This window comes from Anas platyrhynchos, chromosome 7, assembly GCF_047663525.1.
Source record: "Anas platyrhynchos isolate ZD024472 breed Pekin duck chromosome 7, IASCAAS_PekinDuck_T2T, whole genome shotgun sequence".
Taxonomy (NCBI): Eukaryota; Metazoa; Chordata; class Aves; order Anseriformes; family Anatidae; genus Anas; species Anas platyrhynchos.
This window is the reverse complement of record NC_092593.1, coordinates 38144047-38171036: the sequence shown is the minus strand read 5'-3', so window position 1 is coordinate 38171036 and position 26990 is coordinate 38144047. Positions and strand designations below refer to the sequence as shown.

At 37.7% G+C, this 26990-nt stretch overlaps 1 protein-coding gene across 6 annotated transcripts in view; it reads left to right on the top strand.

The window, feature by feature from the left end:
- HECW2 (HECT, C2 and WW domain containing E3 ubiquitin protein ligase 2) overlaps nucleotides 1-26990 on the top strand; it is a 192474-nt gene that overhangs the window by 144643 nt on the left and 20841 nt on the right. For all 6 annotated transcript variants that reach the window (XR_011810504.1, XM_072040570.1, XM_072040569.1 and 3 more), the window contains exons 14-22: nucleotides 219-404; nucleotides 5398-5532; nucleotides 8084-8186; nucleotides 10392-10488; nucleotides 14598-14681; nucleotides 15973-16082; nucleotides 20081-20201; nucleotides 22379-22492; nucleotides 26178-26330. Coding sequence is in view for 5 of the 6 variants with exons in the window: in XM_072040570.1 (XP_071896671.1) it covers nucleotides 219-404; nucleotides 5398-5532; nucleotides 8084-8186; nucleotides 10392-10488; nucleotides 14598-14681; nucleotides 15973-16082; nucleotides 20081-20201; nucleotides 22379-22492; nucleotides 26178-26330 (1103 nt within the window). In the remaining variant the exon portion in view is untranslated. The remainder of the gene's footprint in view (nucleotides 1-218; nucleotides 405-5397; nucleotides 5533-8083; nucleotides 8187-10391; nucleotides 10489-14597; nucleotides 14682-15972; nucleotides 16083-20080; nucleotides 20202-22378; nucleotides 22493-26177; nucleotides 26331-26990) is intronic.

The window sequence follows — 26990 nt, the reverse complement described above, 5'->3', positions numbered from 1 at the left end:
TCAGTCAATAACAGAAGTTCATATATATAAAGTAAAAAAAAGAAATATTGAATACTTATTCCAAAACCGCAGAAAGATGACCATTTTTTTATTGTTGTGGCTTAGTTGGAAATTATTTTTAAGGGTTAAGATGATTTATTTATGGTGGAAATGTCTTTTTGTAGTAAAAAGAAATTTTATCTTTCAAAATTATGTACTTTTGTTAATGTGTTTTTCAGAGTGCCTACCGCATGTTTACAAATAACACGTGTTTGAAGCACATGATCACCAAAGTCCGGCGGGACACCCACCACTTTGAGCGCTACCAGCATAATCGTGATTTGGTTGGCTTCCTAAACATGTTTGCTAACAAACAGCTGGAGCTGCCAAGAGGTTGGGAAATGAAACATGACCATCAGGGCAAGGTAATTGTAATGTATATGTAGCTCTGCTGAATGTTTGATTTCTGGAGGTTTTAGTGTTAAGACTTACTTGGTTGCTCTTAACAAGAACATAAATATACATAATTCTCCAAATGTAAAAGGTGCACATCCTTTTTTTCTTCTTTTGTCAAAAGTAGATTGTAACTTCTTATCTGTGCTGACAAAACATTATATGAAAGAAGGAGACTGGTAAGTGTGTATTAACTACTACAAGGAAAAATGGTAGAAAATGGTATAGTATTTTTACTGTGAAATAAGTTGGATATTAAAAATTTCTTTTGAAAATAATTATCTAGTGTGCAGCTCTGTGAACTTTGAAAAAAAAAACTACAGTGAGTTTTGCCTGTGTACTCAAGAAAATTTAAATGTAAGCTTACTTAATTTTTATTAGTTGATTTTGATTTAGTTATTGTTGAAGTATTTATATGAGCTTTTTTCTCTAACTGTCAGCTTCAGCATCTCAAGTGGAATTTATTAGCATTTATTATTTGGTCTTATTTTCTTTAATAGTTAACAATTTTCTTTGGTGAATCCTCCATCCAAATGCTAAGTAGCTCCAGTGTTCATCAGCTTCTGAGATATCAATGTACTCTCAAAAGCCCTCGGGATGCTCATTCTGTTGGCTGTGTTAACTGGGTAGAAACCATGTTTAATGAGTTCTATTAAGTAACAGGGATCTTGAATGGTTGCAAATTCTACTGCTTTTCAAAACAGATGTTGCTTATGAAGTTCTAACAAAATATTTTAAAATCAAAGAAAAACAGACAAATTTTTACAATAGTAATGTAATTTTAATGTAAATTTAAACTAGTGCATTCTTGCTATCTAGAATATGATTTCCTTTGCAAAAGATATTAAGGTTAAAAATAGACTGATTAGCATGTGAGAAAGTGATAAGGCTTAGCAGTTTGTATGAGATGTCCTATTTAGGCTCACTAAGCTTATCAGTTTATAACTTTATCAGTCTTCATAGGCTTAGCTGTGACTGTCCATACAAATAATAGTCTTGATGCTTGAAAAGATTGCAGACAGCTCCTAAATTGAAGGCTAGAAAAAGTGCTCGAGGGTTGTTTTCTTCCTGGATTTATTGACTTGAGAAAATACTGTGTTTTCCCATTAGATAGGGATGTGCAATTACATTAACCTTCTCATCTGCACCTCTCTGCCTGTCTTTTCTGTTCTACGTCATCCTTTTCTGTTTAGTCCTTCAGAGGCCAGTTTCCTCCTGAAGAATATGGCCATACCTGTGCGGTGTCAAGAGTTGGACTTGATGATCCTTAAGGGTCCCTTCCAACTCAGGATATTCTATGATTCTATGATTTCAATTTACTGCAATAGGTGTTCCATAGAGAGAGTTAGGCCTCTGGGTTTCTGGTGTGGTGTTTGGTAACAGTAATACAATGACAAACATTAATCAGCAAGAGGAAGCACTGAATAAATCCCCGCTGGGATTTCTTCACTTTGAATTATGCTCAGTATTGTTCATTCTCATTATGTTGGATTGTCTTTGTCACAGGCAGCACTTGTGGCCAGTAAGAAAGCTTATTCAGCAGTTGAGAGAGATGATGGCCAGTACATGGTGACCAGTGCTTTATGAAACAAAACCGAAACTCAATCTACTTTTATTAAAGTATAAGCTATAGAGAAGCAAATAGAAATTAGCCATGCCACAATATATAATTATGTCTCTTTTCCCTGCCTATTCTTTCTTGCTGAGATGAGGTTTTCCTTTATTTTTGCAACTATATTGTAGTAAGAGGCTTGGTGCTCTTGCTCACGAGGCACAGTGATTGTTCTGACCCTAATACAGCAGAGTTTATACACCCCGATGTCACTGCAGTTCTGGTGGCTTGTCCTCTTTGCAGGCTCTATTCTATGTGCAGACAGGGACCTCCTACCTCTGAACTCCCTTCAAAGCTGCACAGCTAAGCCCAGCTGCCCACTCTTCTCTGACTCCTCTGCCTATCCCCTTCAGAGGATAAAACCTGTTTGGCATACAGTTCTTCTGAAAGGGTCTGCTGTATCTCAGACAGAGTATCCGATCAGCATTATGGATCAGTCATCAGTCACTGGACACAGGGAGGCAGAGGGCTGCTGGGGAAGGCAGCAACAGGAGGCATCATCTAGGCCAGAGAAGACCTTGGGCTGAACCCAGTCTGAGCAACTATTCTGAAATTGTGTGCTGCCATGTACATGTATACCTAAGCACCCCAGGGCATTTGTGCAATATGGGTAGGCACATGGCAGTATTTTAAAGACACCTGTAAATGTGTGTGCTTTTTAAACAGATCTCCACTAGATGTTAAAATAAATAGTAAGTTTATAGTAGGGTTGTTTTTTTCTTTCTTTCTGTGGTCAAATTGAGATTGGTTATTAATGTCCTGAATAGGAAGAAATAATTTAGGCATCTATCCATGTTTAATGGATTAAATGCAGTTTTGGCACACCAATCTTACGTCATTTTCTTCAAGCTTTATAGATTTATGAATTATAACTAACAAGAGATATGAAAGGGATTTTTGGAAAAGAGACTGTGAGATGCACTGTATTTTGAGCTGTGTGCCAATGTCCAGATCAGCCTAAAGGTTTGAAGCTCCAATTATTTTCTTCACTGAAGCTTTAAAGTAGTAATTTATGCTATATTTGAAAGTATGCTGCTACTAGCTGGCCTGCAAGCATTCATACTTAATAAGACGCGATTGTTTTAAACTTACTGTTTAAGGTTAGTTGTTTATTTAAATTTAATGCTAAAGAGCTCTACATACAGTATTAGACCTCTGCATTGAGTCAAAGAACCATGTAGTGCAGCTGTAGGTAGTACTTTTTCCACTGTTGAATTGGTACTTTTTTTTGTTGTTGTTTTTCCTATGTGATTCTACAGAACAATGTTGGTTTAATGAAACTGACCTTTGGTTTGATGAAAGTGCTTCACAGCTTATAAATATGCATAGGCCAGACTAGATAAAGTAGTAGATAAAGTGTTTCAAAACAAACAAATTAACTGTTAGTAAGTGAAGTAGGCCTATCAATCAGGAGCAAAAAATTCAAAAAGCTTAGATACATTCCAACAGTCCCTTTTGGTCATTTCCCAGGCCCCAGACTGAAATTTTAGAAATGCTTTCACAGTGCTTTCCCACTGCTTTTATGTTCTCTAGTAGGTAAACTTGTGCTGCTGCTGACATCATCGTTTGTCAAGGTGAACAAGTCCTGCATCAGGCTCAAACACTGCAATTAAAATTGCAATTGTTTGATAACACCATGTACTTTGTGAACTGTGGAGCATTGTTTCACTTAAATATCTGTAACTATTTCAGCTGGTGAGAACAGCTTCTTAAAGCTTCTTCTTTAGTTTAGAGCTTCTAAACTTCCTTTGATTAGTGTTCAGGTGATGTGATTCACTGCCTGTACACACAGGTCACAAGTTCAGGCATTGCTGTTAAAGCTGTAGGAGGCTTGCTGCCCTCTTCTGGAGTGTTTCTGAGGTTCTGCAGGTTTGGTGTCCCTCCTGCCTCCTGCATAGCCAGGTGTCAGCCTCAGTTAGCAGCTCCATATACTTACCCTTCCTTGGGAATTGGAAATAATAACATTTTCTCTCACCGCTGTCCATAACAATACTTAGTTGCTATATAGCATGGCACACTGTTTGGCTGCCTACTTTCGCAGCAGTCAGAAGAATTCCATTTTCTCTGTTCTGTGTATACCAAGCAGCCTGAAATAATGATTTCGTGTATGCTCTAGGCTGCTGAAAGATCTAGCTCTTCTTGTCCCTGGTGGGCTGACTGAGGTTAGAGGAAGAAGCAGGGAAACAGACAAAGGAGAGTAATTTTAGCCTGGACCAGTTCCCCAGCTGGGTTCACTGCTTGGCCACACAAACACTTGTGCCAGCACAAGTCAGGAGGGGTGCACAAGGGATGAAACAAGTGGTCAGGGTAGGGGAAGATGGGAATGTTTATTTTGCTGACACTGCAGGACCGAATTGTTTTGAAACTGTGGTCAAAGTACCTCACTGGTATCACAAATAGAAATGGTTCCAGCAGTCCCTAACCACCTCTCTGCTGGTCCAGACTCTTCAATTCCTCAAACCAGATGTCACTTTCCTGTTACTCTTCTACTCAAAACCTGGCTTTTTTATTTTATTTTTTTGCTATTTCTACATGTTTCCAGCATTGTGACCAAAAAAACCTAAAGTGTGTTGAAATAGGACTGCTGGTTTCCAAGTGCAACACTAGCTCTGGAAAAAGTTTAAATCTCAGGGCTTAGAAACTTTTTTTTTGGTTCAAATTGGAATGAAGTGCAGGAGGTTTTCATTTTCCAGGATATGTGTTCCTGTGACCTTGCTTTCGGCAAATGGCTGTCCAGTCAGTGTGTGGTTGTTCTCACCAGTTACCTGGTTTCAGTGTTTTTGTTGCCACCTTCTTTCTGTCCCTGACTGATGTTTTTTTAGGTTAACAAACATTGCAACAGGAGGATGGCAAAAATGCCTTTTGACCTGTAATCACGGTGCAGCATAAGATGCAATCATGCACTTAATAAATACACGCCCAATTGTATTCATAATTACATGGTAAATAGATCACAAAGGGGAATAGTTTTGCCACTTAATGACATCTTTTTAGATGTTTATAAGGAAATGAAAGAGAAAAAACACACACAAGGATGACTTTTATTAAACATTTGAGTCTCTTCTTAATGATCATAATAAAATTTCTGATGCTTGTCAGCTGAAGATTTCAAAGGGCTTTATAGACATGAGTGAAGCAAGGTATTAAAGAATTCATCCCTCCAGTGAGTTGAAAAACTGTTATGCTTCATCTGCTGAAGGGAATCTTTTTCATGAGCCACAGCAACATGAAAATGATTTTCCAAAGCTTAACATCAGAGCCTGAATACACATTAACCTTAGCCATTTAACTCTTTGGTGGTTGGGTAGTCTTGCATCACAGAGTTGACTAAACATTCCTTTTCCTTTCTCTAGGCTTTCTTTGTTGACCACAATTCCCGCACGACCACGTTCATTGACCCTCGGCTTCCCTTGCAGAGCAGCAGGCCCACTAGTGCTTTAGTCCATCGGCAGCACTTAACCAGGCAACGCAGCCACAGTGCCGGTGAGGTAAGTTTGATTTGCTCCTCCTTGTCAGGAGCCATCAAGTGTTTAGGGTCATTCCCATCACATTCACTCTTTCACATCATTACATTCACCACTCCATTCTGTCGCAAGGGGCATGATTGTCCTGTAGCTGGATGGTACTCAGCTATAAACGTTTATTATTTTATTTGCCAACCAGAAACCTCATTGTTTCTTTGGAAATATATAAATATATGGCTTCAGGAAAAAAAAAAATCAGGCATGAATTTTTAATTCTCAGTAACCCCATTTAACAACAGGAAAGCATCTGATTACAGATTACAAGTATCGATATCCCGTCTTTTACAGTCAATACTTAATAGCTGTCTAGCTTGTTGTCTGCCAGTTATGTTGTAACAGCTCTGCAAATAAGAGAAAAAAAAAAGAAAGTGCACGTGTATATACATCCAGATGTGCAACTACCTGAATAAGTGTAAAAAAAAAATCTTACCACATGGGTTTGTCAGACTGTTATATGTACTTAGGTATGTATTTTATCTCTGCTTTCTAAACAGAAATACATGGAAAAGACTATTCTTTTGCAGGTGTCGTTGTTGACCATTTTCACCAGCAGTCCCCATACTGTTGTAAATTCTTTTCACTTGTGAGCAAATGTGTATTTACAATGACTCAAACTTCAGTTGTAGTTGTTATTTAACATCCATACCGTTTGCTGCGAGGAAGGCTATCCCCTGACACAAAGAGGAATATGCATTAGAATAGCTAGTGAGATGCTCTGGTTTATCCTATTTTTAGCTTGGAGTTGTGGCACATGAAGTTCTGCCAGATAGCTGTTTCAAAGCAGGCATGAATCTTCTCTGCCACTTCTCTAACAGAGCTTCCGCTGAGCTGCAGCGAGTGTTTTACCATTGGTTGCATGTCTTGTCATATCCTGTATGAATATGGTTTAGTTGCAAGGGGTACTTTCCAGAGCTTCCCTTCCTCCTCACCTCTCACCCTCTCCCTCCCCAGGTACATTTTACAAATGGTTTTAAATAGCATTTTCTGTCAATGTGGTTGTGTTTCATAGGCACTCATGTCTTGCGGCAAGCAAGACAGCTGGAAGTGTCTTCCTATAGCTGTTTCAGTCTTCCACAGGGTAAAACAAGTATTTGTTTGATTTATAAGAGAGCAGATCTTTTTTTTTTCACTTTACCAAATATACACGCCGATTATCTTTCTTTTGCACTTCAGAGTGCAGAAGCTCTGCATCAAAAAGATAAATGTCAGCTGTGCTGCTTGAAGTTGTCAATACTGCAACATAACCTGCAGGAAGTCATCGCATTATATTGCATATACAGTGTTGATTTCCTGCATGAATTTCCTATTCCATCAAGACACGTGAAATTCCTAAATCCTAGTTTCTGCATGGTATTTTAGAAATATTTGTTTGATACAATTACAGTTGTAGCTTTATTTTGAATATAAGTATAGTTCAAGGTAGAAATCTGAAACAGAGCAATACAATACAGTATTCCCATTCTGGGACTGATGATGTTATGATGTTCATTTATATGCATATATTTGAATCAGAAAACCAGTTTTTCTTCTGCCCTTATGACTTAAGAATTGCATATTTGTAGCTATTTTAACCCATTGATCAATCAACCCATTGATTTCTGTATGTTATTGCAGAAAGATGAATGCTTAATGAAAAAAAATCTCAAAATACTTTATTTGCCTTGTCATGAACTTTGATGTTTTCAAGCCATTGACCCAGTTTTTATAGGGAGATGCTCTAAAGCAAACAATAACTAATGTAAGGAATGCCTTTTCAGCTAAAGCTGAACTGCAGCATGAAGCTGGAGCTAATAATAATGTTATTCCTTTTCCAACACAGTGCCTACAGGAATTTATTTTTTTTTTTCTTCTGAAAGAGTATTATCAGAGTGCACAGAGATCTTGGAAGATGTTTCAGTACTTCTGCTGCTTTGTGATGACAGAGATTTGATTTAACAAAACCATTATAATTACTTGATCTTTTGCAGTTGGATTTTTTGGAGTTCTTTGGAGTGTGGAAGTGTAGTTCACATGATAACAATTATGTATAGGCTGAGGGACTGAGAATTAAACATAAAGGGCAAAGAGGATGAAAAAGTGGTTGAACAAAATGCCTTATATAGATAAAATAGAAAATACACTGTAGGAATAACGGAAGCCTCATCATACAGAAAATTGTGGAGGTTGCTTTGACATCACAGATGCTACCAGGAACAATTTTACATATAAAAAAAAAAAGTTCATATGCAATGGTTCACTTCCAGAAGGAGAACACAAAAAATTCAGAACAGTTCTCCTAAATGATTGTAAGAAGCATATTTTTACCAATTTGGGACTCATTTGCCATGCTGAATGTGAACTCACTTCTTTATCCTGCTGTTTCAGCCACAAAATTCTTTCCAGTTTAAGTTTAGGGAAGTTCTCATGCACAGAGGTAATAGAGGTTACAGTGCTAATGAAAGAGCTGAATTTGATCTTTAATGTGGATAAAGATGCACATGAATTGCAGTGATTGTGCTTACTTGTACATTTTCAGGTTGGAGAGGACTCCCGTCATTCAGGACCACCAGTTCTACCAAGACCATCTAGCACATTTAATACAGTCAGCAGAGCTCAGTACCAGGATGTGGTTCCAGTGGGTACGTCAACATATGGTCTCTTTTCAGAGAAATACTCTGTGACTGAATGTGTCACGTCCGTCTGCACTGAAGGTTTTTTCATTTGGTTGGGGTGGGTAGAAGTTATGATTTGTATGTTATGAGCAATCATTCAGTTGCAACCTTCAGGAATAGCACTAAAAAGCGTCTACACAGAATTGAACAACTGATGCAAAAATTCTACCTGTGCTGAGCTTCCTAATCCCCCCTACTCGAAGTGGTGTCAGCGAGATGAAGACAGTGAGTTAAGTTGGGTCCTAATTGGACACCGTGTATTTCCAAGTGATATTACAGAACTTCTGGGCATCTGTTTTGGCAGGAGTCCAGAAAGAGTTAATCAGCTTGGAATTAGTCATTAGCTTAACTTCTGTTCTCAGTTACATACACACAAAATTACTGATTTCTGTGCCACCAAGAACAGAATTTAGCTTCCTGAATCTAAAAGCTGTCATGTTGTGCTAAATCAAGATAAATTAATCCGATTGACTATAACTGGATTTTTGTAATGTGGTATGTTTACTTGGAAATCTCTGCTAATTTAAATCCCTCCCCTTGCCATGGATATGGTGTGCATTCAATGTAGGCTCAGCTATTAGAGAGGATTTGAATGTGGATGTTTCCAATGGTTGTTTAATGTTTGAGAATGGATTGGACACCAACATTGAGTGAGTCCTGGAATCTCTTTAGAACAATGAATACATATATAAGAAAAGACATAGAGTACCTACTTTTTGCCTTTTTTTCCTCATTCCATTACATTTCAATAGCTTTTCTCTAAGTCTGCCTATAGCATTTATCAGCTCATCTTGGAAGGCTGAATGACTGCAGCCTACTTCCTTATACATGCTGTCTGTTGGTACTTGAGAAACATGGCCAAATATGACTTGGCTGTAAGTCAACACTGGAAATGCTTATACCATCAGAAGTATGTTTAGCTTTAGATAATATTTGTTAAGTGCTGAAAATGAGTTTACTATCGTATTTTGATATATGATCTTACAATTCTAAGGATGATAGCAAGAAAGTATATGTTATTGAAGTATAAGTTATTTAATAATTTTATTTCTGTCTTTTTGCAAAGTTACAAAGCAGAAAATGAGTAACATTAATCTTTGAATAATTTGAATTGATAAATAAAATCTGTTACTACTAAAATGACATAACTGGCCTGATTATATGTCTGGTCAAAGTCTTGAAAAGCTGCATCTCAGTACCAGATAAAGTTACAGGAAGCACACAAAGAAGTATGGATTAAGGTTTGGGGAGGAGCCTGGATGTACAGACATCTGTTTGATTACATTGCATTTCTGAAACTTAATCAGGCATGGATAGCATTACATGTTACTTCTCAGAGGAAGAGGTGAAAAATATTCAGCTACATGCACCATATTCCTACATGCAGCATGTAAGAACTTTGTAATGTGTAAGGGTGTAGTCATCTTGTATTCTTACATAGCATTGTAGGTCTAAGTTACCACACAAATGATGAGAAGAATGACATTTTAAGTTGTCTATCAATTTATATGTAGGTACTTAATCTGGTCTCTTAGTAGTGCAATCAGATAGACACCTCCAGAGGGCAGTTCATCCCTCCTACGCTACTCACTCTTCTCCAAGAGCCTCTGGAGATTACAGTGATGCTGAACAGCTAGGGAGGAAAAGCTAAAGGTAGTTAATAAAGAACCTTGTCTACATCACTATTAAATACACCACTAGAAAACAAGGTATTGGATTCTTCGTTAGCCTAACTGTTATATTTATAACACAGTAAGCAATGTCCTTCATGCTCTGTGTCACTTCATATTGCCCTTGTAGGACTGAATATGGTTCGGTGCAGTGAAAACTAAGGTCCTTGCAGTTTTATTCTAGCAATGAATTCTCTAGTTTGGCTTCAGCTAACAGTGTGACTGATAAAATGCAATACGAATTTCTAACAAGGTTAGAACTGCTAGCAGTGGGAAGTGTATGGCATAATTAGGTCTGGTTCATTGTCAGAGGAAGCATGTTCCCCACGATAGCAGTATCAGTAGCCTCACATGATAAATATATTGACACGGTCCCACTAAAGTAGTGGTAGAACTGTGAAGATAAAGTTTGCTGTCATTGTTGTTCAAAACCCAAAAGAAATGTCATCCTGTCTTTTAGTATATCATTGTTTCAACACAATATTTTTGTTGGTGTTTTCAGCTTACAATGACAAGATTGTTGCATTTTTGCGGCAGCCCAATATCTTTGAAATTCTACAAGAGCGTCAACCAGATCTTACCAGGAATCATTCACTCAGGTAATAAAATTCATGGAATCTGCTGTTCCAATCTAATACAAAATGGGAATTCAGAATAGTTTTTCTTTAAAATTAGTAGTGGCACATAACAGGTTGTAGAATTTTGGCCTGTGAGAGAGAAACATATCCATAAAGCTGTGGGCAGTATTTCTTTGTTGTACTTTTTTGTAATTCCCTGAAATAAGGTTTAGAGAAACAACTGAAATGTGGTATTACAAAATGAAGGTCAAACAAACAAACTAACAAACAAAATGTATAGAACAACTTATGTAAGAGATTTGCTGATGTCTTCAAAACATGCCAGGACAGCTGGATGGCAAGGCAAATGTGCCTATTCGTTTGAGGATGTGTACAGCTGGGAGTGTGAGGCAGGATGGCATTTCATTTTGTTCTCATCTTCTCAGTGCACGCCTACAGAAAGGCTGCCCTGACCTAATGGCCTTACTACTCTTAGAGCAATCAGAATTTTTAGTGTTGGCTCCAAAATTTCAAAAATGTATGTATAAAAGTTTTTGTATAGCCCAATGAGATCTGATGAAGGATGATCTTCGATTGTTACACAGTGGCTGTGATTTCCCAGTATGGTTAGAATAGAAATGCGAAAAAGTGAAATTCCAAAAGTGATGAGATCCCTTTTAAAGTGTATCCTACACAACGACACTTCAGTTTACTCTCTTGGGTGTAAAAGATGGAATAATTGTCTACCTGGAGATTAGTGTTAAGTGCACAAACCACTATAACTGTTCTTACTTGGACGCTAACATTAAAAATCCTTGGTTTGCTGGTTGTATAGTAATAATCATGTTGGTTTGGGTCTGTCCTGTACAGAGCTGCCAGTGTGGTGCAGGGTTCCAAATGCCTGTTCATATTGGATGACACAGCAGCCAGTAATGATTTTCACATTTATGTTGTGTTACGTACTGATCCTTTTTTGTCCACATCCTACAAGTGCCCAAAATTCAACAAGCTGCCCTGTTTTGCAGTTTCTCAAAGCATTGCATTCTAACAAGCTTTGTGATGAGGTTTCTGTGTTTAAAAATTTGATCTGTCCTCTGAATAAATCCTGGTTAACAGCCCTGAAATGAAGTACTAGTAGAATTCATGTTCGCTAGAAATCAATGAAAAGGAGGATAATAAAAATCCTACAATTCTCATCCTGTCAAAACAATTCCTATGTTGCATATCACTGCAGGCAAATTATCCAACCAGGGTTGATTTGAGATGTGAGCAAACTTATCTGCTGGGAAATAATATAAAAAAAGAAAAAAAAATCCAATTATTGGTAGTTTTATTATTCTATTTTCCTTTCCCCATGGTGCTTGGCTTTCTTTACTCTGATAGCAATCAAAATACTGTTTTCTTCACATGTTTTGTGTTGGTTTTGATGATTTAGAATTCAGACTGTTCAAAAGACTTGTTGGTATTATCAGATTCTGCCTCTTGTATAGCCTTGCTTCCTGATTGCAAAATCCTGATTGCCACAAGCTGAGCCCTTCTCAAGAAAAGATGATTTGTGGATTAAAAATGGGAGATCAAAGGATAAAATACGCTGGCTTCTGCAACTCCTCAGTTACTGGAGACTGTATATTCTTTGGTATATTTACTTAGTAAATAGACTGAAGACTATTGCTTAATATGTCTAATGTATCTGCTTTAGCAAAATGATCAAGGATTTTAATGCACGTGGTTTCATTTTATATTAAATATTACTGGTCTGAGAAACCATTCTGATAAGCTAAATGGTTATTCTGCTCTTCCTCTTTGAAGTTAGTATATTTTATCAAAGCGTCTCCTGTTATACCTCTCCTATATTCTTATAGAGCTGATGCTTCAGGAATATCACTTTTATAAAGATCCTACCAGTTAGTCTTTTAAGACCCTGATTTAGCGAATTTTGGTATCCATATCTGACGCATTGTGAGACTAAGTTATGTCAATGTCGTTGCTTAAATACTTAATGAAATAGGACCTAAGTGAAATCCTGAATTGTGAGTTGTCTTTTTTTTTTTTTTTTTGAAAAACGGTTAGTACAACTTTCTGTAAACTATTTCTTTGATGTCCTCAGTATAACCAAGGTTGTTTGACAATGATATTAAATATTGCTATTGCTATTATTATTACATAGGTGAGGAGGAAAATCGGTATTTGGCAAGTGGAAGAGGATAGAGATCATTTGAAAAAAGTCTTACATTTTCTGCCTGATTTATCATTTGTAAAATGGTTGAAGAGATGTAGTAAGAAGTTGAGGGTCTAATAAAAATGTACAATAAAAAGGTACTACAGGTAGGAGCAGACCGTTGTTCAGAGGTTTTATGGTTGAGTGAGAACATTGTACTTACACTATTATTAAGCACATAGTCAAGATCAAATCTCATTGCAAACCACCATAGATAAGAGAGGCTGAGAGGCTGTTAAATTATATGAAAGGGCTTCAGGCAAAGGCACCTATCATACCTTAAACATAATTTTTGTCCTAACAGAAGGTAAAAGGCATATATTTAAAAACTGTTGTAAAAATCACAGCTCTCAGTGGTAATCCCTGAGAAGTCGTAGATTGCATTTATTTGGAAGGCTGCATACATTAACCCAGCAGAGTTAACACTCTGGAAGTGTGCAGATGTCTCTGACATGGGCACTTTGGGGCCATGCTCATGGGTGGGCAGTGTTTGTTAGTTTCGGCTCAGCACTGTGCTAGAGAAGCAATGGGGCTTCCAGACTGAACTTGGGTCTTGGTGTGTTGGGACCGCAGGGTTGACAAAGTGGTTGCTTGACCTTCAGTACCTGGCTTCACCGGGAAACACTGAATTACACACTTCTGCTACAGCCACAACTGCCACTCTGGCAAGGAGGAACTGAGGAGCTGTGGACAGCCTGAACATGCCCCTTTTTAACCCTCGAATATGCTGTAAACGTACTGAAAGTTATCAGGGAATTTACATTAGGCCCATTGTTTGAGAAAGTCTTTGTGCACAGTGTTTTAGAGACAGATGACAAGAAATTTGGTTTGACCTTTTGGATGAAACTGCTGTGCATGAAATGATGTGCTCCAGAAATGCATACTGCAGTTTGAATTGCATGGTGCTGCCAGCACTCGTCTTCACCCTTTTTACAATGCTGATTGCAGGGATTGTTTTTGTCTTCTTTGTCACTGTTGGTGATAAGACAGTGGGATAGATGGACCTCTGATCTGAGCCGATATTACTGTTCTTATGTGGAGCTTTTTTCTGTTTTGTTTTGTTTACCTCTTTGGAATTGGGATAGTTGTTAACTACAGGGGTTTGTATTTGGTTGTCTTTTCCTCATTAAGAGCAAGGCCAAATCATATGATGATGATAATAGAGAGAAATTCTATCTTGTACTGATAATACTGAAAATAAATAGGATGTGCTTTCATTTTAGAATGCAGGAAAAAACTCTACAGAGAGAAAGAAAATAAATCATCCAAAGAATTACATTCAATATAGATCCTAAAAATCCATAATGAGGTTCTAAAAATCCACAGTATGTTACCATGTGCAGTGTTCAGGATGCGTGGATTCCACAGTAGTGAGCAGATTGGGTTTGGGAGGAGGGGTGTGTGCTTGGGTGAGGCAGAGAGGACGAAATAGTGCAAAGGTTTTCTAGAAGATGTGTTAAATACAGTGTGTTTCGAAAACCCCACTTTAAAATCACAAGCAAGCATTGTTATATATGCCTTACATTTGTACAAAGGTTCAAAAATGACAGTGCCTCTTTAAGCAGTTCACTATCCGAATACTAATTTCCTCCTGCAGGGCTCCGCTTGCTGCTTTGAATTCAGGTCCACAGCCGGCGTGAACTTGAAGGATTGATTTTTATTGGGTGCATGGCTGTACTATCTGAAGCAGCCTGAGCATCAAATCGATGAAGACAACAGGAGACTCATTCCTGAGAACAAACTAGCTTTTTGGTTGTAATATGTTACTGCTCACATGGATGTGGTGTGAGAAGGGGAAAAAAATGGTTTCTGAAATACAGAGGCATAACCCAGAGATTTTTATGATATACCCTGTACTTTTTCTTTTAGCTGGGGTGTACGTTGGTGCCTTATTTGCAAAAGATATTTTAGAACTCTTTTTTGGCTTACTCAGGGAGAAGATCCAGTTCATCCGGACAGAAGGAACACCTGGGTTGGTGCGTTTATCCAGTGATGCAGACCTTGTCATGTTGCTCAGGTAGGCACTGCTGCTTTTGATGCATGTGTGGAATATGCTGTGGCAGCTCCTGAGGAGTCTTTCAGTGAGCAGAGCGTACTGATTTAGTGACTAATTGTTTCCCCTTCAGAACCTGGACTTGCAGCTGGGGTAGCTAAAGCCTAAGGGCCAGGTTTTTGATTTTTGTGGGGTTCAGCTTTTAGGTGGTAGTTGTTAGCTTGGAATTCACATTTTTTTCCTAGCAGAGACAGAACATGATACTCTGTCTGAGGAATGGTGAGGGCGAGAGCACTGTGCTCATTATTCACACAGGTTTTAAGGAGAACAACACATGGTAGTGAATGTAAAAAGAAGTGCCAGAAAATATCCATTAGAAAAAAATCTCATGCAAAAATTTTTCTAGGTATTTGTTCCTTGAACAGACATAGTAAGAAACATCATTTATTTGAATATTGCTTTTAAGCTGTATAGTAAAAGATTGGCTTGTGATTTTTTTTCTTGAGCTCAATTTTTGAAAATAGATTTAACGTATGGGCTCAGCAGTTTAATCTTACCGGTGTTGTGTTTAACATCCGACATAGGCTTTGGTATCAGATTGGTTCTGATTCTAGTTATTCTGGCGTTTTTGGCTTTGCTTGTATCAGCAGTGCAAAAAAACCCTGATATTTTAATATATACAGGCTGTACGCAGATGCAATGATTAGGCTGCAAAATGTTTATTGTTTTTCCGTTAAATATTGTGTAGCGATACTAGATGAGGCATGAAATAACTCAACCTGAACAGACTAGATGCCATACCAGTTTCAGCAACAGTGTTATCCCTAAAGATAAAATAAGGAAATAACTTGTTCTGCCAACAAGGTTACAATTCAATACACTCAACAAGTTCAGATGTGAATCTTAACCCTGGAGGCTTAGAATATTTGCCTTTGTTTATGGTCTTTGTGCAGTATGACAGACCTTTTTCCAGGAATGAGTAACTAAGGTTTTTTTTTACCCCTTTGTTTATAACAATCCAAGTGAGAGAAAAAATATTAAAAAGTTAATTAAGTATATTTTAGTCTTGAAAAAAAACATCACATTTTGTATATTAATGTCCCCCAAAAGCAGTAACTACTGCTTTCCTGTAACTTTCAAGATCCTATTAAAGGAATGGCAATTATACTGTAAGACCCTAAGTGTACATAGTGGAAATAGGCAAGTGACTATGAAAGAAAGCAGGTTAGTTACTAGAGATTTTTCTTAGAAAGCAAAAAACGTCATTCATTCTTTCAAATTAATGTGTTATTTTTTATTTGCATCTTTTTACCAGCTTGTTCGAAGAGGAGATCATGTCATATGTGCCGCCACATGCCTTACTTCATCCTAGTTATTGCCAGTCCCCAAGAGGCTCACCAGTGTCCTCGCCTCAGAACTCCCCAGGTAAGTTGCTCAGGCATAAGTTTCTGCAGGGGCTGTAAGAAGCCATCTCTCATACACAATAAAGACAAGTTCCAAATCAGTAAAGCAAGTGGTACAACCCTGCTGCCTTCCCAGAAGTCAGAGAACAAAGACAATAGAAAACTTGTCTGACAATAATTTTTTTTTGTTTGCTTTCCAAATTGAATTTCATGGCAGCCTGAATCTGAGCCTGTCATTTGGAAACTATAACCTAACCTTTTGCTATCTGCGGTTCCCAGCTTTTACATGGGCAATGTTAGAAGAGCTGAAGCACCTTCTGAGTGGTCAGTGAGCTTGCAATTGATGTCTTTGTCCATTGCAGTACTTTCATTATGATGGTATCTATAAAATATTGCAGTACAGCCAGTCCTGTAATTTCATTTACGTTATGCTGCATGAAGTGACTTCCAACCTTTAAGAAGATCCAAGCTCTTGTTGCTCCAGGAACAAAAAAGATGTAGTCCTATTTTTGAGCAAAGCCAGCCAGTGTGATTGAATTTGACTATCAAACGTGAACCTTTGCCTTGGGCTCACAAGGTGTTTTGTGAGTAGAAAAGACTGGTGTATTCCAACTCCAGAGTATATTATTTTGTTCTGACTTGTAAAAACATGCAAACTTGTTTTTCCCTGATGTGAAACAACCAAGTGACTGCTATTGTTCCTGATGCCTTCAAATGTTGACAATCTTGATGAATTAAAAATACAAGATCTATTAAGTTTACTTTAATATGTTGCTGTTTGTGGGGCAGTAAGTGATAATGAATTTACGTAAAGCCAGATTGTTGTGTCTCAATGTGAGTTCGAATGAGAGCATCTTGAGGTTGAAAATACGTGTCAGAGTGGAAGGAAGTTGATTTTTCATGTATTAACTAATTATGTTTCTGATCAGAACTAAATTATATCAAATGTGGCAAGTTTCATCTGACATTTGAAGGCTAAGTACAATAATGAAGTTCATGAATTTCGCTATTCTTCGTGTTCTCAAGAAGGTATATCAGATGTGTCCTAGGGTGATTTCTACAAATTAGAGAACAAAAACGTAGATAAATGAGAACCTTTGGGTTGCAACCAATGCTGGGTAGTTCCAGACAGTTAGAACGTTTTATCAGAAGAGGTATTGTGATTTTCATGGGCATTTCCTGGTCTACAATCATCAAAACAAAAAGCTATGCCTTTTCAGGCGGCCAGACTAAAAACATTGGTAAGTATGTCCTGAGTGGCAGTTCGTCCTTCTACTGGGCATAGGACTTCTGTAGGACCTATTCAGAGAAAGTATCCTAAGATACTAATGATCTTATGGCATTCTGCAGTGCAAAACTGATGCTTTAGGTACATAAATGGTTTAGCTAGAACTGTTTCCCAGTTCCATTTCTTCATTGCAAAGAAAGGAAGAATCTGCATGTATGCATCTTACTTCCAACTACAAACCTGGCAGTCTCTTATGAGTAAAAACATTTTTGGCTTTCAGAGTTGTAATTTCTTTGTTATTAGTACATACACCAAAGCATGCTGGGCAGGGCTTCAGTCCAACAGAGTATTTCAAAATGTGTTTAATCTATAACATGTGATACTCTTGTCTATTCCTCAAAGAAGTAGCACACTGTAAAGAATGAACAGTGATGGCTTTAGTCCCATTCTTCTCAAAATTCTAGTCTCTATGCTATTGCAGAGAAAAAGATACAGTGGCCATTGAATCTCCCTGTTTGCCTGGGAGTCCGCATGTTTGTGTTGGTTTTCAAATAAAGTTCTATATTTTTTTTTTTTTTTTTTTTATCAGAAATTATAAATGGCCCATGACTTCTATGGAGGCTCTGTTTTTTCATCAGCTAAACTGGCTTTGCTGCACTGCAAGAGGTTTCATGTTAAGGATCCATTGTTTAGATCAGTCACAATCAGTTGTACTTTCTCTTTTGGGAAAGATGAATAGTCATGAAGCTGCTCTTTTTAGAATATAATCTCTTTGAAAATCAAATGTGATTATCATCACATCACCTGCATTTTTTAGCTCTTCCACCAACATCTTTTGTTCCCAAGGCGGAAGTAATCACTATAATTGCCCAGGAATTTCTTGGCATATGCATCTGATTTGCAATGAGAACTTGTCATGTGCTGACAGAATAATATACTGCTGATTTCTGAGCCATGAAGTAATGTGTTACCAGATTTACATTCTGTGGTATTTCTTAGCAAAAACTTCCCTCAAGGGTTAAGATGAAAGTAAGCTTTGGCTGCATTTTTTGGTGACTACATTTTGTACCTACTTTGACCCAAAGCGGAATAAACAAAGTAGGGGGAAAAAGCCAATAATTAAAAGGCTGTTTACAGTTTCAAATTTATGTAAGTTTTCTAGAGAATTCAGCTGAGAAAGCATACCATTCAAAACCTTCATTGCTCTCAGTAAAATAGGATAACCACTGTAGATTAATCAAAGACCGTGATTTGTTTCTCCAGAGGGGTTCTGCATGTTCCCGTTGAGCTCTGAGGATTCCCTGACACTTGCTAGTCCTCCTACACGTCACCATGAGCTTCGAACAAGTGCCAAGTGTCTTTCTTGTCAGATAGGTCTTTTAAACACCAGTGAATGGCACTCAGTGTTAATACTGATCTCACTCCTCCCTCTCTGGTCTCTGCAACGAGACTGATTGCAGCTTCTTCCAGCAGCCACTTCCGCAGGATGTGCTCGTTGCCTTTTTCTCATACCCACGTAGGCTGCGGCTTAGCAAGCTGCTGGATTTTCCCCTGTTCATGTGTCCATGTGAGGGTGCATGTTCTCTCTCTCTTCTAACCTGAAATTTTACCTTATAATGCCATCACCCTTAAGAGCAATAAATGTTTCTGTATTGGCTTAGTTTCATACCGGGAGACAAAAGAAAACTCATGTAAGAACTCATACAATTTAAAACACATTTAAAATACGTTCTTCTAAACTGCATTTCCTGTGTATTATGGACCTGTTAGATGATCCCCAGTTACAGATAAGTAGTTAGAAACCTATGTTTAATGTAAGACATGAGAAATTTTTTAATATCCTCTGAGTTTTTGAGGGGGAGATGCCTTCACACTCACAAAGGGAAATAATTTCTTAATGTAAAAGTAGGGTTGAGAAGATGAAAGTCACGGGGCTAGGGTTAACTGCCTCTTTGGCACACTTTCTTGCAATTAAATCAATTGAAGTAATTTATCCAGGAAGTTTTTATCCAGTGGAAGTTTTAGTTCTAATAGTTGTAATATTCAGAACAGATCAGACTGAACGCTTGATTTGCATATACTGGACTTGCATGCACAGATGTGGTGGGTATGTAATTTTTTGGCATACAGATCTTTCTAGTTTTAAGAAACTGACCCTCAAAAAAGTTTTAAGAAACTGACCCTCAAAAACACATTCTCAAAGAGAAATTCATTTACATCTTCACATGTGTTCTTGCAGTTACAAATGAAAAGTTCCACAAGCTTAAAACTGGTACCTTTTCCATTCTTCCTTGTACTTTCCCAAGAGAAAACTTCCACTGGGGAATTTCCAGAAATCTTCCTTTTTCAGTGTGATATATTCAACTGGGGAACAGCAGAGGACAGTATTTATACTTTATTTCTGAGGTCTTGTTTTTCCCGAGAATATTAAAAACAGAACAGAGCAGAACATTTATGAGCAAGTTCATGATTATGAACTGTTTTAAAGGTTTGGTGTAAAGTGTCTGTGACAAACAAAATTAAGGCTTTCCAGTTGATCGTGCCGCTTTGTAAAATCAATCTTTTGCATTCACCTGGATTTGCACTTTTATGGCATGCTTTAGAAACATGATACTATTGGAAATGAGCAACTGGAAATTCTTGGATGCAGAGCGTATTTGAAGATACACTGCATTTACTCATTTGTAAAGGTGACTAAACCAAACACATCCCATGCTGTTAGTCTTTTTGGTAGAGCATGGGATATTAATCAATCCATGTCACTACAGCTCATTCTTTGTTTATTCCTGCAGGTACTCAGCGTGCCAATGCCCGAGCTCCTGCTCCTTACAAAAGAGATTTTGAAGCCAAGCTGAGGAACTTTTACAGGAAGTTGGAGACTAAAGGATATGGACAAGGCCCAGGGAAATTGAAGTACGTTGAAGAATCTCATGAAAATGGATTAATTTCTCAGGCAGTTTGCCTTGTCTTGCATGTCTACAAGCTTTTTCCCTTTAGAAGGAATGTAGATGTTATGGTTACCTTTGCACTTCTGGAAATATAAAGCCTGTCATAAAAAACTTAGTGCCAGCATGTGATTAACTGCAGAGGATACAGCGAGTTCTAAGCTCTTCTTTTCCATATTTCCAACAATTGTATTTTCATATGAACAATACTACTAAAACAGTGGCAAAAAGCGCTTTTTGAAAAAGCGTGCACAACAGGAGGCATCTGAACTCTTCTTTTTTAGCAGTTGCTGTGTTATAAATAATTATATTTTCTTCTGCCTTTTTCTGTTGAAAAAAAGCAGTTGTTCTTATCTTTTGCATATCCTTGCCTGTGTTGATATTGTGGTCCTCTTTAATAAAGAGGTCCTCTTTTATGAGCTCTTTTTAAAGAGGGCTCATAAAATTAAATGTTAAATTTGAAGGATCACCTTAAAAAACTGTTAATATTTTTAAGTTCAGCACTCTGACTGCTGGAGTGCTTAGAATGAAGTCTTTCCTGCTTCATTTATTTGGCAATCATGTGATTACATACTGTTATGTTAAGGATCTTCATCAAAGATACCTTCATAATTCTGTAAGTCTTGTGCCAGGTAAAAACTCGCATAGTTTAGGCAAATCAAAATCAACTGTAATGAAAAAGTACAATTCCTCCCATGCAAATCATTGCTCTACTTGTCTCCCTTAACCATGAGGCACTAGAACCCTTTTAAACATTTTTTTCTGTTAGAATAAGGGATGATTTTTCCCCAGCCAGTCGCTCCTCATGTTTTGCAGGAATTTGTGCAGAGCTCAGACTTGGTTTGTATGACCTTGTTAAAAATTTCCCACAACTGAAACAGAGTTCAAATCATGTTGTTCAGACAATCCTAAGAGGCCAGGGACTGAACTTTATTGTCCCATAATGTAATTAAATCATAAGCAGTTAAAGCTTAATCTATAAAGATTTTGTCATGAATACGTGGGCAAATAGCTGGTAAAGATGCTACCTGTAAGATCTACATGTATTACATTTCTTGCATCCTTTTTTATCTGACCTATTTGCCTTCACACTGTGGATTTTTAAGTCGAAAGACAGCCTGGCTTCAAACAGAAGTTTTCCCTGAGTTCCTTTCCCAGGCATACACTGACCTGCTCCTTTTTTTCAAACAAGGACCCCAGCACATTTTGCCTGCTGTCTGGGTCTTCTTATTGCACAGGTACCAGGCAAGTTCCGGGCTTCTTCCTCTCCATTTCTATCTCATCTGCAGAGTAGAACCCTGCAACCACGGACTGATCGCTGCACAAGCAGTAAAGCCAGTAAGGGCTTTGCAAGATGATGTGTGGAGGGGCAAGCTGCCTCTGTGTGGGGCACAGCTCCCACCTTCAGTCTGAGTGATCAAACACATGCGTAAGGCACTATTTGAATATAAGGCAAGCCAAGTTTCAGGAAACTAATTAAACACTTTTTTTTTTTTTTTTTTTTGACAAAAGATGAAATGTTTAAGTAAGTAGGATTCTTCCACCTCTTATTTCAGATCTTTATGATGTTTCCTTACTCCCACCATTTTTCTGTTAAAAGGTATGGTATGTTTTTACAGGTGATGCCTCAGTCTGATTTTGGAGGAATAATTGAAATTGCTTCTAAACTTGTCCCATCACACCTATGCTGGGGATAATGTAGGGATGTTCAGTTCTGGAGTTATCATTCAGTGACTTTCACACAACTCCATCTTCTGCCTTGTTAAGAGATTGATTTCTATATAAAAGGTTATGTTCTTGCTTACAACAAGACAGATTTAAAGGCCCAGCCTTACAGAAGGATTTTAGACTTAATGAAAATGCTTACTTCAGGATCTTTCCCATTGTGGCTGTAATATAAGGAGGAAATTGAGTAGAAAAAATTAAAATGATATTATCTCTGTACAAGAGACATTTTACTGAAATATAAAGTCAGATGCTTCAGGGATCTAACAGACAGAAGCTGCCTGATCTGGATCAAATTATCCAGCAGAAATAGGTATCAGTGCTCTAGTAAGACACCCTCTTACTTTGTAGTGTAAATAAATGTTTCCAAGTGTGGTTCATGTTCATGAATTGCTGTTTCGAAATTATTTTGCTCTTCAGACTAATCATCAGGCGAGATCACTTGCTAGAAGATGCCTTCAACCAGATTATGGGTTACTCAAGAAAAGACCTGCAGAGAAATAAGCTCTATGTCACATTTGTTGGGGAAGAAGGGTGAGTAGAACAGGGAAGTAAATGTGATCTCAAAACTCTGTCTTGCAGCTGTGCTGTTTCACCAAACTTTTTGTGGTCTAGAGTGAAAAGAGGAAGGATTGTGGTCAGGAAATGCCACATATATAAGCCTAGAACATACAGCTGTTCAAGATTATTTTTTTTAGGCCTTGTGAAATGTAATGCATCCTGCCTTTGCAGAAGTAGTACATGTGTTTATGTGAATTTTCACAATAGTCAGTGTGTGTTTCAGAGTGTTGCTGGGAAAGCAAAGAGAAAAACAAACGGCTTTCTCATGTTATTCATATTTCTTTTCTGTCAGTGCTGACATTATATCTCTAGTGCTTGTTAAAAGACAGCTGCCATTTGTTGGAGGGGGGATGCTTCCAGAATAAACTAGATGTTTAATCCCTAGCTCGTGTCCAAGGCAATGGGAGCGGAAGGCCCTCAGAGCTGCAGGAGGCACCCGCTGTCTCTCTAGGCCAGGGCCTGCATCACAAATAAAAGCAATTAGGCTGTTGCCAGTTGTCAGATAGACACAGATACTGCTGATATTTCAAAGTCATTTCAGAGAATGCTCAGTCTGTGTCTCAGGAAAGTCTGACGTCTTATAGATCGTCAGATGTGCCATACAAGGCAAGATGTGGTTAGATTTTCTTTGCAAGTGAAACTGGAACAACGCACTATTGGCCTATTTTGTCTCTCTTGTTTTGTGTCCCCTTTGTCAGATCTTAAAGCCTTTTTCATTAGGTACAGATATTGTTATGGATACGTTTCATGAATGTATTTGTAAATACATTCAAAACTTTATTCCTTGATATTTAGGAAACTGCAGCACACAGCTCTTGGAATCCTGTAGCGTGTGTTACTGCTGTGTGATGTGTGAGTTTTTAAAACACCTATATTGTAATAGAAACATCTCATACAAGATGAGATAAAGTTAATCTGTCTTTGAAAACCCTAAATACTGTTGTTTGTTTAAAGTTTACCCTGAAGTGCTTAGTCTTAATACGGATCTACTGAAGTCTTAAAATAAAAAAGGTTGACAGCTGAGAGCCAAGTATGGACATGTTCATATAAATAATATCACTATGCTGTCTGAGGAAAAGCTCAGAACTGGAATGACAAGGCTGGTGCAGGATGAGATTACACTATATTGACGGAGCAGGGTGGGGATGCAGGAACAAGGCCTGTCTTACACAGCCCTACCAGACTTTACTTTCACAGCTACAACCTCGACTCAGATTTAAAAATGAAAGGGAAAATTTGAAAATCATACATGAGATAGAGATTGATCCAGATAGACTGTCTCCTTTCATCAGACATCAGACTTTTGCAGTTCATCACTCAGTACAGAAAGATGAAGAGTGACCTGGAAATGGAGGTGACACATACAGTTGTCATTATATCCAGCTTTACACAAGACTCTCTCCTAATGGGAAAGAATGAGTTAATTAAGAGCAAAGTCAAATTAAAATGACGTCAATTCTCTGTTTACAAATCTGTTTTGAATGAAGAAAGGATATGTGCAAACAGTATTGTTTCATCAGAGATGGTGCAAGGATACGTATCACATCAAACTATTCATTTGGCTAGGTGTAGAAAGACAGGTCAGGGTGGAGGAGAGGAGGAATACTGGAGGCAAATTGTTTCCTACTTGCTTCTTTTTTAAGACAGTTCATTGGAATTTCACTGTTGCATTGCTTTGCCTCTTGGTAAAGTCTTGATGTAAGACTTAAAGTAAGGGAAATTGAATCCTCACAGAGTGAAACTCTGAGTAACTTTTTTTTTATATGTACTTACTAATATGTATACACTGTATGTTTGTATATTATTAAGTGGGGTAATTCAGACATGTTTATTGCCATTCATACAGCTTTTATTGTAAGTCTCACAATGTCAGTCTCTTCAATTTCTACAGTCATGACGGTGATGCTAGTTTAGTGGTTTTTGCATTCATGTTTCACACGGTGAAAGTGAAGAAAATTTTGATGCAAAGAATATGATTCTTTAAAGTTACTTTCCCTAAGTTCCATTAAATATTAGCAGAAGCTGGTTTGCGTTTTAGAGTGGTAAAGCTGAAGTATTAATGGTGCTTCCCGGGAGACGTGAGTCATGTTGCCAACAACATATTGCTCTGCTCCTGAATACCCAAATGCCCCACAGTTGCAGCTGTTGTGTGGTTGCATACCTCTTGTATGAAGTTTTCTCACCCTTGTGCCAAGCCTTTAATTGTGGGATAAATCTGACTGACAGTGCAGGACTCTCATGATTGATTTATTTAACATGACTCACAATAACACTGTGTACAAAAGGAGCTGTGTGCAATGGCTGATAGTCAAGCACACAGTTTCTATTCCATCTTCAGATTTCATAGTGAATCTAATTATCCCAGAAGTTTGCAAGAGTCTTCCAGATGACCCTTTTCTTGATCTGGTATTTGTGCCAAGATTAAGATCTAACAGTTGTCCATGATATCAAACTGTTATTTTTTCCTGCAGTTTGAGGATGGAATCTGTCCTTCTTGCCAGGGTAAGAATCTGTTTCAGTACTTCACTTCTGAAACTTAGCAGAAGCTAAGTGCTTCCAAATGACTGAAGGGAAAATATTTTTCCTTCAACAGAAGAAAGAGGCTTTGTCCTCAACTTGATAATTGTACCTAACTTCTACTTGCCTGACAACTTCATCCTTACAAACCACGCTCATCTGTGTCTGTCTTCTTGAAAAGTTCATGAGCCAAAACCTTAGTTGCAGGAGTCCTATGTAAAAGCTGACCTTCTCTGTGATACTTCTGGCTGTCCATTGTAGTACTAAAGCAAGACCTTTGTAAAAGTTAAGCATGAAATCTTCAAGCTATAGAAGAAGCATTTCAATATATATTTGTTAAGATTATAGTAAACTCTGCTCCACACAGGATAATCTCTAGTTTTCTACCTCCACCAAAGCATTAACTTTGTACTCAACTCATTTCACTGGTGACCTGCAGCATAATGTCAAAACTCAGTGTTAGTGCTTTGTCAGCAATGAGTTTGTTTATGATTCAGGAAGAAGGGGTTATTTAGATTCCTTGTTCATTAGTACTGGAATCTTGAAATAGCAAAAAACCAAAGGAAATACACTCTCCAAAAGACATTTAAATGCACTCAACTTTGGAAGACAGACAAGAAAATTTAGACCAAGAAAGATAAATCACTTAAGTAATCTCAGGTTATATTGCTAGGAAAAACAGAAATATTGCCCTTCAAACTGTCCTATTGTTGTATGTCTGCATGGACAAAATATGACTATTTTTCATTTTCATTCTTAATTTGTCCAATGCAGACTGGTCTACTGCTGGATCTTTTCATGTTTCTTCCCTCTCCTCTCAGACACTTTCCTCGCCTCCCCTCCCCTCCTCCATTTATTTGGTTATATTCCCATGGCAAAAGACCATTACAGCTGGAGCCAAAATTTTTGATGAAGGCAGTCTGCGTAGAGCATTTCATTCCAGTCCTCCAAGCCATTCCATTTCAGAAGATCTCCACAAGGACTTCACATCCCTTTGCATTAAGCAATCCGCAGGATAAGGGTTCTGGTTAAAATCTTAAGAAATTTTAATGGAAAATGTAGTGTAAGGAATGTAAACTTGAGAAAGTGTTCCTTTGCACACAATAAACAATATGTAGTAATGTCAAATTTCTCTTTAAAGGTTGGACTACAGTGGACCTTCAAGAGAGTTTTTTTTCCTGGTATCTAGAGAGCTCTTCAATCCATATTATGGTTTGTTTGAATATTCAGCTAACGATACCTATACAGTACAAATAAGTCCCATGTCTGCTTTTGTAGACAATCACCACGAGTGGTAAGAATTATTTCTCTTTCTTTGTTTTCAGATTGTTTTCTGCTGTTCTCACTTGCAGGGAACATTTCGTGTTTGTTCAGACATATAAAACATAATTTTATCTTTTTATCCAGCAGCAAAATAATTGCATTTCTTCAGCATTTCCTCATTTTGTTTTCTCTTGTGGTGGTTTTAAATGATCTTATTTCTCACAAGGTCAGCAAAAGTGTGATTTGGAACGTGTGTCATGGGATTATCTCATAGTGCAACTCTATATTTCTTGTACGTTAGCAGACAGTCATTTCATGAAAGCAATATTAACTCTTTGTGCATTAAAAAAGGGCTTGAAACATTGGCTTTTTGTCAACTAAGTAGATTAAGGGAGTTTTCAAATAGGTGTTACTGTATATAATTTGTTTGGGACTTCCTAAAAAGCATGAGGTCTCCTTAGTGGGTGGAGAGACACATACACACACACCAACACCAACACGGATCTACTGGAAGCAGATCTATGGAGGTTATCTTAATTACAGGGGAGAAAAAAGACTGGTGGTTGCATAGCTCTTAAGCAAAAGTCTGTACATACACACAGAGTTCTAAAATAGTTGGCAAGGATTGTTTTAATGCCATTTTCATAATGATTAGACAATTTAAGTAGTTTTCTCATCATCATTTTCTCAT